Source organism: Poecile atricapillus, chromosome 16, assembly GCF_030490865.1.
Source record: "Poecile atricapillus isolate bPoeAtr1 chromosome 16, bPoeAtr1.hap1, whole genome shotgun sequence".
NCBI classification, from domain to species: Eukaryota; Metazoa; Chordata; class Aves; order Passeriformes; family Paridae; genus Poecile; species Poecile atricapillus.
Genome location: NC_081264.1, coordinates 4,207,177 through 4,227,681, shown reverse-complemented (window position 1 = coordinate 4,227,681; position 20,505 = coordinate 4,207,177). Strand labels below are relative to the sequence as shown.

General features: G+C 46.5%; 1 protein-coding gene across 2 annotated transcripts; it reads left to right on the top strand.

Moving 5' to 3' along the window:
• The first annotated feature begins 281 nt into the window (after positions 1–281).
• On the top strand, positions 282–20,114 carry SVOP (SV2 related protein). Of its 2 annotated transcripts, XR_009278979.1 has the most exons (17): positions 282–1,048; positions 3,267–3,427; positions 4,619–4,704; positions 5,652–5,750; positions 6,983–7,054; positions 7,435–7,559; positions 9,366–9,429; positions 9,935–10,060; positions 11,042–11,170; positions 11,515–11,588; positions 11,865–11,941; positions 13,113–13,220; positions 14,477–14,588; positions 14,824–14,905; positions 15,127–15,216; positions 15,648–18,602; positions 19,666–20,114. XR_009278979.1 is itself a non-coding variant. In XM_058851791.1 (16 exons), exons 1-16 carry the CDS (start codon positions 1,014–1,016, stop codon positions 15,834–15,836), a joined length of 1,629 nt encoding a protein of 542 aa, XP_058707774.1. In that variant the 5' UTR covers positions 282–1,013; the 3' UTR covers positions 15,837–19,513. The 2 variants fall into 2 exon arrangements, 1 of the variants encoding a protein (XP_058707774.1); XM_058851791.1 differs by lacking the exon at positions 19,666–20,114 and having other exon boundaries at positions 15,648–19,513.
• The last annotated feature ends 391 nt before the right edge of the window (positions 20,115–20,505 follow it).

Here is a 20,505-nt window from a genome sequence, read left to right as displayed (position 1 = left end):
CGGCGGCGCCGGAAGTGGTGCGGGGGGGGCCGGTTATGGCGGGGACCGGCCCTGGCGGCGGGCGGTACCGGGGGCGGTACCGGGGCGGGCCCGAGGCGGAACCGGGGCGGAACGGGGGGCGGGCCCGTAGCGGTGTGAGCGGCCTGTAGCGGGGATAACCCGCAGTGACACTGGCTGGGTGGGAATCCCTGGGGGTCACGGGTCGGTCCCGGTGTGCCGGGCCGAATTCCCGCGCTGCCCGCCCCTCACAGCCCGCCCCTCACAGCCCGCCCGCGGCCGTGGCGCTGAAAACCAGTGGCACATTCCAGTCCCGGCCGCTGCAGTGGCGGTTTAGCTGGGATATTGAGGATATTGAGGATACTGAGGGCAAATCCTCCTGTAAAAGTTGTCCAGCCCTGACAGCGCTGCCCGGGGCAGGGGCGGGTCCCGGCCCGGCCTGTCCCGGTCCCGGTGGCTCTGACGCTCGGGGGCACGGTCCCTGCTGGACTCGGCCACCGGTGCTCGGGGGATTTTCCCGGCTCAGCCACCCCCCAGCCCGAGCCGAGCCCGCGGGGCAGGAGCGGCTGCGGCCCCTCAGGGCGGCCCCGCTCGGGGCAATGGGGGAAGCGCGGCTGAGCCGGGCCCAGCTGAGCCGAGCTCAGCCGAGCCAAACCCCGCTGAGCTGAACTAAACCAGTCCGGGTGGGCTGATCCGAGCCCAGCTGAGCCCGGCTGAGCCAAACCATGCTGAGCTGAGCCTGGCTGAACCAAACCGTGCTGAGCTGAGCCTGGCTGAACCAAACCATGCTGAGCTGAGCTGTGCCAAAGCAGCCGAGCCGAGCCAGGCTGAGCCCAGCTGAGCCGAGCGGGTGCGCACGGGCCGGCGGTTCCTGCGGAGCTGTCCAGCCCTTCCAGCCTCTCCAGCCCTTCCAGCCCTTCCAGCCTCTCCAGCCCTTCCAGCCGCTCCATCCCGCATCCCGAGCCCGCATCCCGAGCCCGCCATGCGGGAGCGATGAGCGCAGCCGCCGCCCGGCCATGGAGGAGGATTTGTTCCAGCTGAAGCAGCTGCCGTGAGTAGCTCCGGGGGGGCTCCAGCCCCTCCGGCCGCGGGAATCCCGCCGGGGACCGGGGAATTCTGCCGGGAAGCGGCTCAGGCCCCGGGAAGCAAGGCCATTTTCCCGCTGGAGCTTCCCGGGTTCAGCATCCCGAGGGATGCAGGAGCCGTTTGTTACATAAATTCATCTCGTTTGTTTTTTGTTTTTTTTTCCTTGGTTTTTATTTATTTATTTATTTATTTTCCCCCCTTCTCGGCGTGGATTTGGTGGTGCTAAAAAATCAGCAGGGGTTGGGATAAAATCCTGGGAGCCCCAGGAGGTTTTGGGATCGCCTTTGCGGGGGGGTTTATCTGTAAATAACGTTGTGCTGGGAAGGTTTTTCCTCGCCATCCTCCTCCCTGCCAGGGAGGAATCGCAGAGCAGAACCTGCCCTGCCGAGGTGGGTTTGGGGGGGACCATCGGCATTCCCAGCGTTTCTGGAAAGCCAAACGCTGCTGCTCAAGGAAAATGCTGATTTTTGCCGGGAACGCTCTGCCTTTGAGATGTGGTTGCTGGATCTGTGCGGAAAAAAAAAAAAAAACCAAACCAGCCCCAAACCTGATAAAATCTTTGGTGCCTTTAACCCCAGGAATTCCTTCTTTTTTTTTCCCTCAATTCCAAATGCTTGCCTTAAAACCAACCTCGTTTTTCCTAATGCTCCATTCTCAGGTGTTTTGCAACGTATTCCTATTTATAAATCATGGGCTCTGCAAGGCAGGGAAGGAATGTTTCAAGTTGGTGTTAAATATTCATGAGCTCGTGTCAATGACAGAGCACCCTGTCCCATAACATTCCCGATAAGTTGGGAAAACAGACATGAACTCCAGCTTTTTTCCAGCCCTCAGTTAGGATGCCTTCAGCTTGTCAGGGAAAAGAATCAGGGATTATTTTATCAATAATTTTCCCCCCATTTTTAAGAACAAAACCTGGGAATACGTTCTAAAGTCCCTTCCAGTGCAGGTGTTTTGGTGCTGTGAGCTTTTGCAAATAAATGCAGCAGCTCCCTGAGATGTCCCAGATGTGAAAGATTTGGCAAGTATGGAACAGAAATTATCCCTGTGGAGTTTTTTTCCTCTGTTTGTATCAGTTTGTTTCACATATCCCTAAATTATACACCTATATTTTTATTTTCTGTGCTGAGGAATGTGGCAATCCCTGCCTGGACTTGTGATTCTCAGATTTTGTAGGAACCATCACCTCCAAAGCTGGAATGATCTTTAAGGCCCCTCCCTGTGATTCTGTGATTATTTAATCTATTTCTCAAACTATTTAGCTTAAATCCAAGGGATTTTCACTTTCCAAGGGGGAAAAGCTCCACTGTGCTGCAGATAAAGTTTGGGGGATCTGTTCACAAATCTTTGGCCACAGAAAACTTCATAGATGGGAAAAGAATCTTCTCTGTGGGAAGGGAGCAAATCCCTCTGACCAAAACATCAAAGCTGTGTCAATTTAGCAAATTCTGATTTCCCATTGTAATATCCACAGATATTCCATTAATGACAAGATATTAAATAATTCTGTTTCAGGTGAAAGCAGAGTCACAGAATCATCATCCTGATGGAAAAAAATCCATCCATTCCCTGAATGAGCTCAGTAATTGTATTTCACTAAATAATATAAAATATTAAATATATTAACATATTAATATATTAAATATATATTATATAATTATATGAATCTATTAATATATTAAATATATATTATATAATTATATGACTATATAGTTATAATATATTAATTAATTAATATAAATATATTATGTATATTAAATATATAAAATATAAATAATATTTCCAGTTCTGGTACATTTCAGGAGCTTTGCTTCTAATCACAAAAACAACTCAGAAAATGGAATTTGAGCTCTTCCTGCCAGGAAAAAACCCCCGAAATTCAATGACAGAGCACTGCCTAATTCCAATGAAATCCAGGCAAAACATGGATCTCATTAAATATGCATCATTCCATCATATTTTTATGACCTCTGTGGTTTTATAACTTTGTGGATAGCACAACAACAGCCCCTGTGTCCAAATCCCATCCCAGTGTTGGATACCTGAAACCACATCCAAACACAAATCTCAGCATTCCCAGTGGGGAATGGAGACAGAGAATGAGGAGAAACCTTGATGAAACAGCGCTTCAAGACTCAGCTCCCAGCTCCTGGAGGGATCCATCCCGTTTTCTCTGGTTCCAGGGTGGTGAAGTTCCGCCGCACAGGGGAGAGCTCGAGGTCGGAGGAGGATGGGATTTCGGGAGAGCACGAGGTGCAGATCGAGGGGGTGAGGACGGAGCTGGAGCCCGTGGAGCTGGGGGATGGAGCTGCAGTGCCCAAGGAATTTGCCAACCCCACGGATGGTGAGCAGGACTCTTGTTTTCCTGAGAGGAGAAGGTTGTGGAGAAAGGTGGGATCTCTTCATCCCTGTGGGGCTGGGTACAGGGGGTTTGGGTACAGGTAACAAGAATAACTCAGGGAAACTCTGTTAGACCTGAAAATCGTGGTTTGATCAGGCCATTCCCTGTGGGATGCTCTCTGTGTTCCCTGTTGTGTCCCCAGTGCTGGATACTCCTGTTGGGGAGTTGTGGATCCAGCTGCCACCTGTTCCACACTGGAATTTCCCTCTGGAGCTGCTCAGAGCTCCTGGAGCAGCTACACCTGGCTCTCCTTCAAGGCTGAGATGAATCTGCAGAGTTCCTGGCTCCTCTTTTCCTAGAGGACAACAGGAATGTCCATCTCAGCCTCAGTTCCTGCCTGGAGACATCACTGCTTTAGGAGGGATGAGAAATGTTGGGCTGGTCTTAGCACAGTGTGGAAATTTGTTATTAATCTTGTTTCTGAACATCTCTGCTGTGCTTTACCCCTTGGATTTTGTTTGATTTCCTCCTGGTTTGTGTTGTTGTGGGGATCTCACAGCTCTGAGCCAAAGCTTTTTCTGAGGAATGTCCTTCTCAAACTGATGCAAATGTTAGAACTGTGAGACTTAAATTGATTTAAACAACTCAAATATCAAAATGTGCTTTTCTTGGTCGTTTCATTTTGCATTTGAGGAATTTGAGACCTCTCAGCACCTTCAGCTGGAACAAAATAAAGAGGTCATGGCAGTGGGTGGGAAACAACCAGCAGCATTTTTAACAGAGGCAGGACTTAAGATTTGTGTGTTTTGGAGAAATTATTGATTTAAATAATGAGAGGTTGCACTGAAATATTCCCTGCAGCTCCCAGCACTGCTGTGGGCTGGGGCAGAGCTGTTTCTCCCCACAGAAAGCTGCATTTCAGTGGCTGGAGGAGCCCCTGCCAGGAGGAAGAGGCTGAACATGGGCTGGATTTGTGGGTGCCACGCTGATTTACCTCCACATGATTAAAACATTCCAGGAATAATTAGAATTATTTTGGCTTTGGAGGAACACCGAGATTTTCCCGAGTAGGAATTGTGTAATAACTAAGCTCTGTTAATATTTGAGATTTCAGCAGATTAACCAATTAATTAGTAATTAAAGCAGAAAATTCTCTCTCGAGGAAGGAATCCACTGGAATTGTTTTCTTTGCAGATACTTTCATGGTGGAAGATGCGGTGGAAGCCATTGGATTTGGGAAGTTCCAGTGGAAGCTCTCTGTCATTACTGGATTGGCCTGGGCAAGTAATTGGGATCAGGATCAGTTCATGATCATCACTTAGAGAATCTCAGGGATTTCAAATAATGGGGGCACAGAGTCTCCAAGCAGATAAATGTACAATAAAGCAGGAATTTCACTAGAAATTCTAAAATAACAGCAGCACTTGGCCTTGTCGTGAGGGGTAATGATGGATTTCTTTGTTTCTGAAGTTCTTATAAATCAGGGTCTGGAAAATTTTGATTCTCCACTTCAATTTGGTTTCAATGAAAGAGTTTCCAGGCTGCTCCTGCAGAACCTGATGTTTCCTGCTGTGATTTTGCCACATTCCTCCCATCAGCTGCCATCTCAATAGTCAGGATAGCTGTAATCTCAGTTTCAGAGGAACAGCAAACCAGCACTTCCACTTTTAACCTTGATATCAATAGCAAAAAAGTCTTGGTTTTCCATTTTTCCTGCTCTTTCTGAAGCTCTGTATCCCACCTCCTGTGGTGTATTTTAGAATCCTGATACCTGGAGCTGTATTTACTGGCTTTTATCCATATAAAAAGCTGGAATCTGCCATGGTTTATATCCTAAACCAGCTGGTTTCTAAATCCACCTGGTTTCCAGGTGATCTATGCAAACCCAGGGGTGTTTAAGGGAATAAGTTGCAAGATATTAAACAGTCCTGACTGAATCCTTGTGTGAAGGGGCTGAAAGCTGGAATTTACACTGTGGAAGTGACTGAACCTGTGGCACTGACCAGCCAAACCTCCTCAAAATGTTTGGATTTAGCTCTTTGAATCCCCTCTGCCAGAGTTACTAAATGTGCTGACAATCAGAAACGAGTTTAAATGTTAAATGTTAAATATTTTGCTCCACCACAAGGTGGGAACAGCAGGGAAATGTCACCAAGGCCTATCATTGACTCCTAAATCCACCTAAATCGCAGGCAGTTGTTGATTTTGCTTTCTCTTCCCCCTGCAGATGGCAGATGCCATGGAAATGATGATTTTAAGTATCCTTGCTCCTCAGCTGCACTGTGAGTGGCGCTTACCCAGCTGGCAGGTTGCATTGCTCACCTCGGTAGGAAAAATACCTGACAGCTCCTGTCTTCCCTGAGGTTTTGTCATCATTGTTATCCAGACATTTTGCTTTCTATCCCTGAAATTAAATCTCCTCGTGGCCTTTGCAGATTGTCTTCAGCTTGGAAGTTTATAGGTGTTTTATTTAAAGAAATATTTATAGGAGTATTTTTTAAGATTTAAATAATGAAATTCAATGAGAACTGAGGACATTTTGTAGGTTTCAGGCTTGAAGTTTCATGTAATTTCCAGGAAAACCTATGAATTCACTCAGATTCATCCTAAAATTCAAACCATTTGATAAATTAAAAAAAAAAAAGGTAAATTTTGATTATCTTGCTTGCAAATCTTTCTCTCTCCCCACATTTAAGCTCTCTGACAGACTGAGAGAGAGCAGTTGATTTTTGAGGTTGGACTCAATGATATCAGAGATCTTTTCCACAAAGATTCCACAAATTCTGGGCTTATCCAGTGATCTTTGGAAGCAGAGATCTTACAACATCACCTCCAAGGATGGTGCTGTGGCGTTGGAATCCTGCAATGCCTTTGGGGATAAGAAAACAAGTTTGGGAACCCTTTTCTCAGCACAGGCCACTGCTGAATGCAGGGACTTTATTCCCTGAACTCCTCTCTCCTTTAGTTTTTAATGCCCTTTAATGGTTAAGATGCTCAGCAGATTGAACTGGTGTCCTTGAATCCCATGAATGTCCCATGAATGCAGAAGTCATCTCTGAAAAGGTTTCAGGCTGTTTTCTTTCACACTTCAGACTTTTCTAAACTTTTAGGGTGTAATTTTATCTCCATTCAAACCTGAGAGCTGCTGAGGCTGGGGGAGAGCTCTGTCCTGCAGATCTCAACCAACAGCTCCTCAGCTTTTATTCAGGAATATTTTCCTTGGAAATGAAGAGCTGTGTGTCTTCCAGGGCTGGACTCAGAATGGGACAATACCAGTGTGCCCAGTCCAGGGCAGATTGGGATTGTCTGGGTTGTCACTGGTGGATTTTTTACATGCAAAACTGACTTGAGGAGGGTCCTTGTTGCTTCCCTGCTCCAATCCAGAGAGAACTGGATGATCTTTAAGGTCCTTTCCAACCCAAAGAATTCTCTGACCTCCTGCACATCTCACTCTGTTTTGGGTTGAAATGTTCTGGTTTCGCTGGAAGTTTGTGTTGTGTCTGTCACACTGGGATTTTCATTTGTTAAGGGCAAGATTTTTTTCCTGTTGTTCCACAGGTGGTGTTTGTGGGAATGATGTCCAGCTCCACGCTCTGGGGAAACATTTCAGATCAGTATGGGAGGAAAACAGTAAGTCTGCAGCTCCTGCTGGGATATATCCCAACATTTCTGCAGCCTGAACATTTCAGTGCAACTGGCACAGGGTGCCCAGAGAAGCTGTGGCTGCCCCTGGATCCCTGGAAGTGTCCAAGGCCAGGCTGGACAGGGGTTGGAGCAATCTGGGATAGTGGAAGGTGTCCCTGCCCATGGCAAGGGGTGGAATGGGATGAGCTTTAAGGTCCCCTCCAACCCAAACCATTCCAGGATTTCAGGTTCCCAAATGTCCACATGTACAAAGCAGCATTAAACACATCCAGAATTGAGCTCTGATGAAGTAGAAAGCATTTGAAGCTGTGTTTTGCACTTTAATTTGTGTCACTGTGATTTTTTTTAACTCCTGCTGAACACAGGGCCTAAAGATCAGCGTGTTGTGGACACTCTACTATGGGATCCTCAGTGGATTTGCTCCCATTTACAGCTGGATCCTGGTGTTGAGGGGCCTGGTGGGCTTTGGGATTGGAGGAGTGCCTCAGTCGTAAGTAAATATTCACAAGTCCAAACTTCCTCATTTCTCTTTCTTTCTTACAAAATTCTCGTGTCAGACTGAAGTCTTGTTTCTGTTCAGCCACTCCAAACCTTTGTCTTGTTGTAAAGCAGGCCATGCCCTAAACATCAGCATTTAGAGGCAGAGCTGAGCCGTGACTCTGTAAAAGCCCAGATTATTGTTCAGCCAGAGCCTGAACTCCCCCATCTCCCCCTGAGCTGGAATTTCAAACCCACACAGCCCAGAGCTGGAGCACTGGGGATGCTGGGGTGGCTCGGAAGGAAAAGGAAGTGACAGGATATTTCTCTATCATTGTGTGCTTCCTTTCACTGGAGAAAGGGATCCATCAATTTTCCACCTGCAATGAATAACCTTGCTCTAGGCTTTTCATTATAAATGTAAAGGGAAGGGTACAGCCATTTTCTCTCTCTCTGTAGTCTTTTATCCTTACCAATCATTGATATTTTTGCCTTCTGGAGGTGCTGCTTTGGAGCAGGAGCCTGCCTTGGATTGATGGCTCACAGATTCCTTCCCAAGGCAAGGCAGTGGCTTTTCCATGGCCACTCCCAGATAAAAAATCCAGAACTGCAGGTGCAGCCCAGCCAGGGCCACTGGGCTTGGCTCACTGGGGTTCTGTGGCTTCATGAGAGAAAAACCAGAGTCAGTTGCAGATCTCCAAGTGGATCTCCTCCCTGAGTCTGTTTCCTCTTCTAACTGTAACAGGGATTTATTTGACAGAGGGGTAAACATGGATGAAGCAGGAAAAGTAGTTCCTTTCTAATATCCTTTAGCTGTGTGATTTTGGAGGTGAGTGCCTGGATCTCCATGGAATGAGTGTAATTTTCTCCTCTGGATTGGCTCCAACAATTCCATGTCCTTCTTTTGTTGGGGTCATTCACCAGCTCCTGTTTTCTCTGCACTACAGAGGAACCTGAGCTACACTTTAACATATGATTTGAGTTCCCTAAACCTCTTCTTGAATTAAATATTGTGTGAAACTTTATACTTTCCATGAACTGGGCAGCTCCTCAGAGATCAATCCACTCTTTTAGTTAGTAGGAATTGTGTCCCAAACCTCAAAGGAAGCCTGAGGAGCCTGGAGGCAGGGACAGACTGAGTCCATGGAATGCAAACAGAACAAAGCCAAACCTTACCAGTTTGAAGGAGATGACAGAGCCTGGACTGGCTGCTGCCTGAATTCTTCCTCAGGAATTCCTCCTGGAGAAGCTTTGCCATCACTGCTTGGCACAGGCATGAAACAAAGCCTCAGTGGTTGCTCTTTGAATCCCACAATAAAAGAATGCAAATTATTTTATACCAGAGACATGAAACTATTCCCCTCTTGGGGAATTGAATCCTGGCACAGGACACGGGTGGGAATTCTCTGAGCCAGTTGGAAAGCCCTGAAGAAATTCTTTATCCAGCAAGAGTTGGTGTTGAATTCTGATGGACCTCACTGAAAATACCAGATAAAATGGTATTTTCAATGGTGCTCTGGCTCAGAGCAGGGCTATAAAAACATGAGCATCAACATCTGCATTGAACTGACTGTGAGGTCGCAAAACCACACAAAAAAAGTAAATTGTCCTCTCTTGCAATGTTGAAGGCTTTGTTCTGTGGTGGAAGGGGAGTGTGACCCAGTGTCACAGCCTGGCTGGCTCTGGGGATAGGGAGAGCTTTGAGTTGCTGCTCTGGGTTTGGAATTTTTATTAAAAGGCAAAAGGGATGTTTGAACCTCTGTCTGCTATGCCAGTTCCATCTCTGTGCTGACATTTTCCTCTCTGTTCCCTCTTTCAGGGTAACTTTATATGCTGAGTTCCTTCCAATGAAAGCCAGAGCAAAATGCATTTTATTGATAGAGGTGAGTGGGTGCATTCTGATCCTTGAAGGACAAATCCTCTGGTGGTCACATCCCTTCCATCCTCCTGCCTGGAAATCCGCTCAGAGCTGCAGCCTGGTGTGGAGCTGAGTCCCTCCTGAGCTCTGGTACCAGCCCAGCTCCAAAATCAGCAGAAAGTTTTCCTGTCACAATCCATTCTTTATGTTGAATTTGCCTTTTTTCAAATTATTTTGCACCCAGGGCTGCAGAGTGAGCAGAAGAGGGGCATTGGGTGTCCATGATTTTGTGATGGGTTTGGAGAGCTGATAGCTCCACAAATTCAGTGGTAAATTCAGCTCCACATCTTCATCCAAACATGTAAAAGTCACAGAGGGCAGAATTTTGTCCTTGGAATATTTTAAGGCAAAATTTACACCCCTGGAATTTCTCTCTCCAGCCATCCCTGGTGAGCACTGCCTGGAATGTTCCAAAGAGCTTGGGATCACTCCATTCCTCATTTTTTTTCTGTTGGTTTTCTCTCTTCCAGGTGTTCTGGGCCCTTGGGACTGTGTTTGAAGTGCTCCTGGCAGTGGTGGTGATGCCCACACTTGGCTGGCGCTGGCTCCTCATCCTCTCTGCCCTCCCACTCCTGCTCTTTGCTGCCTTGTGTTTTGTAGGTATTCCTCAAGGATTCCTGTAAATTCCTGCAATTCCCACTCCTCCACCCTGTTCTGTGACCCAGCTGAAGGAAATCAGGACAGTTTTGGGCTCTCTGGTGGTGTCTTCTGTGAAATAACTGAAATAATGACCAAAAAATGTAGTTCCAACAGGGTGCTGGGAAAAACATTCCAGGGAGAGTTGTGTTGATGTGACTGTAATTGCTGGAGGACAATGGAGGGCTGGAATTTGGTGAAATCAGGCCTGGAACCCTCTCCAATTTAATTTGTTTCAACTAAGCTCAGTGGAATCAACATTTTATCAAAAGCTGTTGCTATTTCCCTAAATTACCTTTCGATTTTGTCACTTTTAGAATCAATTTCCACTTAAAAATCCTCCCAAAGCAGGGATAGAATCTACAGAGTGCAGGTCAGATTCCAAAACAAGTTAAACCTGAGCTTCAGTGATATCTTTTATTATATATTAGGTGATATCTTTGCCAAGCATTCAGTCTCCTCATAGATAAATGTCCTTGCCAGGTGATTCAGCAGCCCTTTTTATTCCTTAGTTTTTCCAGGAATGCCTCCAGTTATCCAGGTGCTCACAAGGTGGTTCTAAATGAAAAGGAACTTAAACCCATAAATTTTGGAATGCAAGGAGCATCTTGTTAACTGCCCTGGATGCTTTACCACTCCTACACGGAAGGGATAATGTAAAAAAACCTGCAAAAATTCCCAACAGTTTTCAAGGATAAACCCAAAGGAGTGGAAGGGAAAGAGTTCTGAACTCAGGGGGAACTTGGGGATTTGCAGTTTTTAAACCCTGATGAGATGATTCTTGGGATTCTTCCTCGGAATTCTTCGAGCTTAGCGCTGTAATCCTCTGTTATGTGAGAATCTGCTGAAGTCACTGAGATTCCCCCAAAGGAAAATCCCAGAGTTGATTGCTGGTTGTGACACCCTCCTGTGTGTGTGTGTGACCTGCTCTGCTCCCTTAGTGGCTGCCAGAAAGTGCCAGGTACGATGTGTTATCTGGGAACCAGGAGAAAGCTCTGGCCACCTTGAAGAGGATTGCCACGGAAAATGGAGCTCCAATGCCCTTGGGAAAACTGGTGGTTTCCAGGCAGGTACGTGCAGGTCACAGGCACCTCCAGAGCAATGGAACTGAGGGGTTTTGTAAGCAAATCATCAATGTTCTGTTCAATTTTAATGTCTCAGCTAGGCAGAAAAAATGAGGTTTGATCACTTAGGCCTCTTCCCCACCGAGGAAGAGTTAATTTCTCATTTGGAAGTGAAAAGCAGCTTTAAAATGGGCATTAATATTATTTAACCTCATTGTTATTAAAGAAAACCAGACCTTGAGGTTATTGAAGAGCTCAGGTCAGAATTCCTGGATCTGAATTCATGAGATAAAATGAAATTTGACATTTTAGCTGTCCCTCATCATCCAACTTCTGCTTGTTCCCAATAGGAGGACCGAGGCAAAATGAGGGATCTTTTCACTCCCCATTTCCGGTGGACCACGTTGCTGCTCTGGTTTATTTGGTAAGAGAAAACCTAAAGGTTCAGTGCCAGCACAGCTCTAAATGGATTTTACTCAAATACAGCAACTTCCTCCTCAGGAAAAAAAAAAACAACAACAAACAAAAATAATCCCAACCTGTATTGATTTGCAATTTCTTCAACCACCCAATCATTCCCAGTCAAATTGCCCTTTAATTTTCTGAATGCTGAAATAGCTTTGAGGTGGAACTTTTGATTAGTGGTGTTTCTTTTAAGTTGGACCAGCTGAAACTTCCTCTCTCATTTGCTTTCTTGCAGGTTTTCCAATGCTTTTTCATATTATGGCTTAGTTTTATTAACTACAGAGCTCTTCCAAGCAGGAGATGTTTGCAGCAGTGAGTATTGCTCCATCTTTTATTTTTAAATATGCCCTGTTAAAACTGCTGGAATATCTTTTATTAGTTCACCTTCTGCTGGTGGCTTGGAAAGAGGATGTGGCTTTAGGTTTAATTTATTTTAAATATTTCCTCATCTCTGCCCAGTGCAGAGAGGTCCTGCAGTGTTTTTGAGCCCAAAATGTCAAACAGCAAGACAACCTTCAAGGCAGACCTGTTCTTCTTGATAAAAAATAAATGATTGAATAAATACAAGTGATTGAATAAATACAAATTTGCAGATTTGACAGGTCTAATTAGTTCTGAGGGAGAGAAACTGCTGCTCTGGAGCTCCTGGGTTCTCAAGATGGGGAAACATGCTGAGAAAAAAGATAATGGTGGGAAATCAGATCCTTTGTGTTGCAGATTTTTTTTTGGGGGGGAAAAGAAAGGTGCTTCGACTGAGTTAAGAAGAGGCTTGAACAGTTTGATTTCCAAGGAGAGTAATGATTGCATTCAGAACACTTGTAATTAGGGAAAACTGCCTGGAAGTTGGGAAATTATAAAAGGTGAATGGGGAGTGCTGGAGCAGCCCCAGGGTTGAACAGCAGTGATGAGCTCTGAGAGCTCTGACTCAGGTTTGCTTCCCCAGAGGAGGACACAGCCCATAAAAACCCTTGTTTTTATAAGGACACGGGGTTATTCAGTATTCTCAGAGTGTAGGAAGTGTTGGGATCCAAATTTGTGTTGGGAGAAACTGAATTATTTGAGTTAATTCTGTCCTGAGCCCTGGACTGGAAAATAATTCGGGCTGTACAGCTGATAAGGAGGTGGAATTTTCACTGAGCTGAGACATCCTGTCACGGAAAACATGATAAATGTTCAGTGTTTCCAGGCAAAATCACCAAGCATTGCTCTTCAATGCCCCTCTGACTCTGAATTCCATCCCAGCAGCACATCAGGCATTCAGAAGAGGAATAACAATTAAATCAAAGGGGCAGAATCACTTGAATTTCTGTCCCTAAACAACTTTCCAGAAGTATTTTAAAGGATGGTGGGCGCAGTGAATCCATACCAGTCCTTCCAGTCCATCTCTTCCTAAATTTGAGCAGTAAAAATGAGAGACACAGCAGGAAGATGAACAGGAATGCTTAAAATATATGAAATATTGGTGGGTTTTTTTTCCCTGCAGTATCCAGCAGAAGGCAGGAAGTGAAAGCCAAGTGCAGCCTGACCTGTGAGTACCTGACAGAGGAAGATTACACTGACCTGCTCTGGACAACCCTGTCAGAATTCCCTGGTAAGGAGCAATGAGAAGCACCAGTTTTTTCCTTGGAATGGCTCAGGGGGTGGGAATGGGCTCTGGCAGCAGCAGAGGAATGGGGATGTCTGGCCTGATGCTCCCCACAGCACTCTGAGCTCCTTGCTGTAGCTGTGGATTCTCCCTGCACTGGAATTGCTCCAGAAAAAATCAGTCATTGCTCTGGAATGGCCCCTCTGTTCCAGCCCAGCAACACTTCAGGAGGAGGAAAACCAACTCAATCAAAGGGGCAGAAACACTGGAATTTCTATCCATAAGTGACTTTCCAGAAGTATTTTCAAAGGGTGATGGGTATAGTGAATCCATGGAGAACTTGCTCCCTAAATCTCTGTGTCCAGCCTCAGTCCTGATCCTGTGATTTTCAGGCAATTCCAGCAAATTTCAATGGACAGGCTGGCATAGGACAAGCAAAATAATGGGAAACAGTCATTGATCCTTCAGATGGAAGGGATCTCCCAGTGTTAATCTGATTGAAACACCAGAGACAGGGATCAGGATATTTTCACTCTTTTGGATCATAACTTCAGGGCTAAAAGCTCAAGGAGAAGCCATTTAATGAATGATAATTTGCAAATGTGACTGAGAAATATGCACAGTCATTCCTAAGAGGAGTGTGCTGCCAAACAGTCATTTTGGGAAGGATTCCCAGAAAAAAAAGGGTGGGTACCTTGGAGTGGTGCTGCGGGTCAAGGATCTGGTTTGATCCTCACACACACTGAGGTGGGAGTGAGAAATATTGACAGGGCACCTCTGGATGTGACACTGATGCTGGAATAATCCCCACTCCTGCTGTGCATCAGCTTTCTAAAGGATCTGGGAAAAATTGCGTTGGAGAGTGAGATTTACTGAGCCTGATCTATTTCCTATCAAAAAGCAGGGGAGAAATGGCTTGGTGAAACATCTAAATAACAGAACAGAAAGAAAATACCACATTCTAAAGAGCCCTTAAATCCAGCAGGGAACAATGGCCAGAAGTTGAACAGAAGTTCTTCCAGTGAGCCACGAGCTGGTGTTTTCACATCAGCAATCCCTGGCTGGAAGTGTGGATTTGTGGATCTGGGAGCATGTAGCAGGACTCAGCAGCTGGGACACAGAATTCCTGTTTTCACATGACACCCATCCCACAGCCCTACCTGGGGCCAGCAAAGGATTGGAAAGAGAGGCCAAAATTTCCATTCCAAACCACCCAGCTGTGTTAAATCGATTCCCAAGGGTCTCCTGCTCTCTTCCCACAGGTGTGTTGGTGACCCTGTGGATCATCGACCGCATCGGCCGCAAGAAAACCATGGCCTTGTCCTTCCTTGTCTTCTCCTTTTGCAGCCTCCTGCTCTTTCTCTGTGTTGGAAGGTGAGTCCAGCACAGGGGATAACTGGAGTAAAGGATTTATCCATGTCCTCTCTTGGTTATGGTGGGAGAACTGGGAGTGGTGCTGTGAGATGGTCATGCTCAGCTGGAGATGGATTTAAGGCTGGGGTTGGGTTTTCTTACCAGAGTTTGGGAGGGAAGTAAAAATGAATTCCAAGTGAACCCAGCAGATTGTACTTAACATTCCCAAACTCTGCTCTCCTCTTTCTTCTCACAGAAATGTTCTTACTGTGCTGCTCTTCATTGCAAGAGCTTTTATTTCAGGAGGATTTCAGGCTGCCTATGTTTACACCCCTGAGGTAAGGGGGCTGTTGTGGGAATATTCAAGGGGAGTGAGAACAGGGTGGGAAAGTCATTTTCATGACCTGTTCCCAGTGGACCTCACCCCAGACAGGAGCTGTAGGTCCCACTGTCATTGTCTGACAGCATGTGCTGTGGCACCACTTATTAGTTCTCTTTGATTTAGGAGTGAAAGGAGGAAAACTTCCCGCTGGGATTGATTTGATGTTTTTTTCCACAGGTTTATCCCACAGCCACACGTGCTTTGGGCCTGGGAACGTGCAGTGGAATGGCCAGAGTGGGAGCCCTCATAACCCCGTTCATTGCACAGGTAAATCCCTTCTCCTGGGAGACTGGAGGCACAGGAAGCTTGGATTGGTGATCTTGGAGGTCTTTTCCAGCTTTAGCAATTCCGTGATTCTATGAAAGTGATGTAGAACCTGCTTTTCTTCCACTGTCCCAAGTTGCTCCAGTCTCCTTCCTTGGACATTTCCAGGGATGAGGCAGCCACAGCTTGTCTGGGAAACCTCTGCCAGGACCTCCCACCTTCACAGGGAAGAATTCCTTCCTAAAATCCAGTCTAATCCTGTCCTCTGAGAGCTTAAAACCACTGTCCCCTGTCCTGGCATGATCTGTAAAATGTCCATCTCCCTCCTTTCCAGAATAAAGTCAAACTTTATTCCCAATACTATGAAGAAAATTTCTATTGCTCCATCAGTGTGTGTATTTCCATGTTTTGCATTCCCTGCCTTTTTCCTGCAGGTGATGTTGGAATCTTCAGTCTATCTGACTCTGCTGGTTTACAGTGGCTGCTGCCTGCTGGCTGCCCTGGCCTCCTGCTTCCTGCCCATCGAGACCAAGGGCCGTGGCCTCCAGGAGTCCAGCCACAAGGAATGGGGCCAGGAGATGGTGGGCAGAGGATCTCATTCCCCAGGGGAATCGCAGGAATGACAGGACATGGAAACCTGCGGGAAGAATGAAGGATAGGAGCGAGATGTCTCACAAAACCTCTGAGTCCGAAGCATGGGAAGCTGACCACCATCACTGCCAACGTCACGTGTCAAACTGCAGGAGTCTGGGGTTGAACCTCAGCAAATTGTGTTGCTGCTGCTCTTTGCTCACCCTCATAAAAACTTTCTGGATGGAGAGGCCTTTGATCCAGATATCACTGGAAGTTTAGCAGGAGGGGTTTCTCTTCAGTCTGTCGTGCTTGCATGGTCAGCTCTTCAGCTTAAAGTGTCCCGTGCCAAGCAAATGCCAAGTGACTGCAGCCCAGCATAAGCTGTCATTAAAACACTGAGCTCTTGATGCCTAAAACCAAGAGGTTCATGTTTAGTGTGGCCCTGGCCTGGCACAGGGTGGATTCCATCCCCTACACTATGGATTAAATGCCTGCCTTGCACTTTTAGCCATCAAAACCACCACCAAAATGTGGTTCTGGCAAACCAACCCGGGCTTTCCAGTTGGGTTCTGTTCCTGGATTGCTTAGAAACTGATTCCTGACTGTTTCTCCCATCCCAGATGGGTAGCTGGAGCAGGGAGGGTGGTGTTTGCTGCAGAGCCGGGACGTTGTAGCAGAAATGTAACTCAGAATTGTTCAGGTTGGAAAAGACCTCCAAGCTCATCAAGTCCAATGTGTAAATCCTCATGTTTTGGAGCAGAATTGGACTTCTCTGGCATTGCCAGGGACATTGAGCTCTCTCTCTCTGTTGCTTGGAGTGGGGAGGTTCTGACTCCTGGGGTTCTCTGTGTGGATCCAGGTGTGTCCCTGCTCCGTTACCTGGGCACATCCTCACAGTGGGGTATCCCCAAGCGGAGTCAGGAGCGCTGCTCTTGGGATGGAGACACTCCCTGGCAGCTGGGCAGGACCTTTCCTGCTGATTGTACATTGATTGGTGACAAAGGAATGTAGCTGGAATAAATGATCAAAACCATGGGAGGAGCCCATCTCCAGTGACCTTGGAAGAGGAACATCCTTCCTCCAGGTGTGGCTCCTCAAGGGATGATCCTGCTCTTGTCAGGGAATGTAGCAGAGCTCAGGTGAGGACAAGCTCGTCTGGTTTGTCACAAACCTGTCCCTAGGCACAAGTCAGGTGGCAGAGTCTGTGGAAATGTGATCTGAGATGTGCCTCATCCAGGTCTCAGTGGATTTACAGGATTCCAGACCTTGGGGCACACAACCAAATGTGGGTGAGATGGACTTGGTGAGGCTGTGGAAGCAGCAGGGTTTTATGGCCTGTCTGAGCAGGTGTCTCACCTGAACACACATAAATGTGCAACTCATGTTTACAGTTGAACATTTTAAGTATCCTGGGAAGAAGGTCCCATCCCTGGGGTCAGGAATAGGTCTCCAAGTCCATGTTTGGTGCAGTACAAGTGAGCACTGCGGGGCACGGCTGTCACTGAGGGTCACAGCTCTGAGGTCACTACAATGCTCCACCACGTGCCAGGCTGCTCATTTGGAGACTGAGGGGAAAACAGGAGTGGGTAGTTCCTTTAAAAAAGCCAGGAAAGTCAGGCTGATGGAAAAGGTCAAAGAGGTTGTTGAAATTCTGTGTGGGGGGATGTTCTGCTGAGAACAGGGTTCGCCAAGGCACTGAGTGTCCATCCAGTCCCACTGGAGGATGGTGACTCAGTGAAGGATTCCAGGAATGGCTGGTGGAAACAGGCAAACTTGGCTTTTCCCAGCGAGACGAAAATGAATTCAGCTCCCAGGGGATCCCTGGGATCCCTGTGGTTCCCTGGGCTCAGCTGTGGGTGATGGCACAGAACCCAGCTGGTTTGGTTCCCTTTGTGCCCCTGTCCCTGTGTCCTCATGCTCCACCAAGATCAAGCTCCAGCTGATCCCAGGGAGGGCTCTGGTGGCACTGACAGCAACCACAACTCATTTGTTCACCTTTCTGGCAGGCTGGAGTTGGCTCATTCTCCCTGTGTGCCTGGGGGAGCCTGGAGCAGAGCCAGAGGGACCTGTCCCATGGAATGCCAGAATTCCAAAGTGATTTTAGTTGGGATGGACCTTAAAGCTCATCCAGTCCCACCCCCTGCCATGGGCAGAGAAGCTTTCCACTAGACCAGGTTGCTCCAAACCTGACCTTGAACACTTCCAAGGATGAGGAGCCTCTCTGCTTTCACTTGGGCTGGTCTCTGATGTGCTGGATATGGGACACAGCAGCGAGGGAGCAAATCCTGGATGGGTTTAATCAGATATTGCCCTACATGTGTGGCCAGTGAGCTGGAAAACCTGCTGGGCTGGGATCTACTGGAGCTGGGATCTACTGGAGCTGGGTTTGCCTCTGCACAGGGCGGCTGTTCACCCCTTAGTGACAGCTCTGACATTCCATCCTGTCCTCCTGCTGCTGGAGGCCCTCGAGGCCATTCCAGTCCCCCAAATGCTTCCATGTTTCCTTCCTTGGGCTTGCCATGAGCTGTGTTTGCATCCCAAAACTCTGGAATTGAGCCTGGATAGAGGTGGCAGAGAATCCAAAGTGCAGGACAGGCCTGGCCTGAAGGAACCACCCCCCTGTGGTCCAGTTTGTTACTCAATGCCTTGGGTTAAAATTCTGCTTTCACGGGGTTAATGTTCACATCTCACTTCATTTTTTTTTTAGGGGAATATTCAGCAGTTTTAAAGAATTGCATTCAACAGCCTTTAGAGAGTTTTAGGTGAAGTTTATCTGTTCGTGCACACCTGGATCCTACAGATAAGCTACTTCCCAGGTAAAGACTTATAGGGAATGCAACATTTCCATGCTGTTGAGTATATCAGTTTTAACCTGTGACATTTACAGTATTAACCAAAAAATGGAAGGCATTTTGGCTTTTCACTTTTTATGAATTCTGCACTAAAAAAAACTATTTAATGATAGAAATACCAGGATTGGTGTTGCTGGGTCTTTGATTTTGTTAAAGCTTGATCCAAAGCTCACTGAAATCTGGGAAAATCTCCTCTGGGTATCCATGGGCTTTGGATCAGCTGAATGAAAGGGAGAGATAGGAGCCCACCACAGCTGATCCCACCTGGCTGAATTCAGCAGGAGCCCATTGGGCACTGGAGAAAAGGAGCTGGAATTCAGGATTTGCAGGAATTTGCATATAATTAATAAGAGAAGGCCATTTTAGCTTGTTCACTGAGAACACTGGGGTTGACACCCACCAGTTACAAATCACCACCAGTAGATTTTATCCGTAGGCCAGCACCGTTTAGGTACAAAATAAACTTCCAAAGAATCCTTTTCCACACTGATTATTTTTCACTGGTAAGGGAATTACTGCAACCACTTTGTTTCAAACCAGAAAGTGAGATCCTTTGGAATTCAAACAGAATTGTGGGATTCAGTTTTGCCGAGTGTCCAAGATATCAACGTGCCAAGCTGGCGTGGGAATGTAATTCCCCAAGTATGCTTGGATGGAATGATTTGTTATTCCCAAATATTTGCCAAAAGAGCAGTGAATGTTTCCATGTCTGAATGTACAGTTTCTAAGCTGGATTTACGTTTTAATGTTGAAAAACTTGGTGTATCTCAAGCTTGTTGTAAAATACTCCTCTGGTTCCTGTTCCCGACACGGCATTGGAGAGTTGAAGTCCACATTAGATATTTTATGTTAAACAAATAAATAGTTTTTTCAGGAAAGAAGTTTTTGGCTTTTCTGGGGGATGTTTAGGAGGGGTCAAAACTTTGCTTTTTCTTTTTTTTTTTTTGTCTTGGTGTTCAGAAGTTTAAGCTACAGGGATCAGCACTCTGCAGCTCTGACTCATTTTCTGTCTGTTTTGTGTATTTAGATGTAAAGAAAAGTCACAGGATTCCTGTTCCCATTGTAAGTAACCTCACTACAGCAAAATCTTGTGGATGCTCCATCTCTGGAAGTGTTCCAGGCAAGGTTGGGCAGGGCTTGGAACAACCTGGGATATTGGAAGTTGTCCTTGCCCATGGCAGGGAGTGGAACTGGATGAACTTCAAGGTCCCTTCCCACCCAAACCATTCTGGGATTCTATGATTTTTTAAATTCTCTTAAATCTTTAATTGTTTTTCATATTTCATTCAGTTTGGACATTAAACCCCAGGCAGTTTGGCCTCTTCCCTGGATGGTTTTTTTGGCATCATGTGGCTCCACATGTTTGGGACAGGGAGGGTTCCTTCTACTAATTTACATTTTAATGTAAACCCTTCATTTCCCTATCATTTTTCTAAACCGTAATTAAGTGCCCGACCCTATTTTCCTCTGCCCTGTCACTGATATTCTTATTTTGATGCCAAATAATTTGTAGGCAGGAGATGGTTCAAGGATGAGTCAAAATGACTAACGAGCTGCAAATCCTCCTCATGCTAATGCAGGGTGTTCTCATCCCAGAATGCATCCATCTTCCTTCTCCCAGCCTGGGATGAAGAGCCTCATTCCTGGGAATGGAAATAGTTGGGAACTGGAAGGGTTTGTGTGGCTGAAGCAACGCTGGGGGGCAATATTCTTTCTTCTGTGGTTACTTTTTTGGCATCCTGGGGCATTTCTAAAGCTCATTCTCAGCATCATGGAATATCCTGAGCTGGAAGGGACCCACAAGGATCATCCAGTCCAACTCCTGGCCCTGCACAAACTCCCCAACAAACCCACCCTGTGCCTGAGG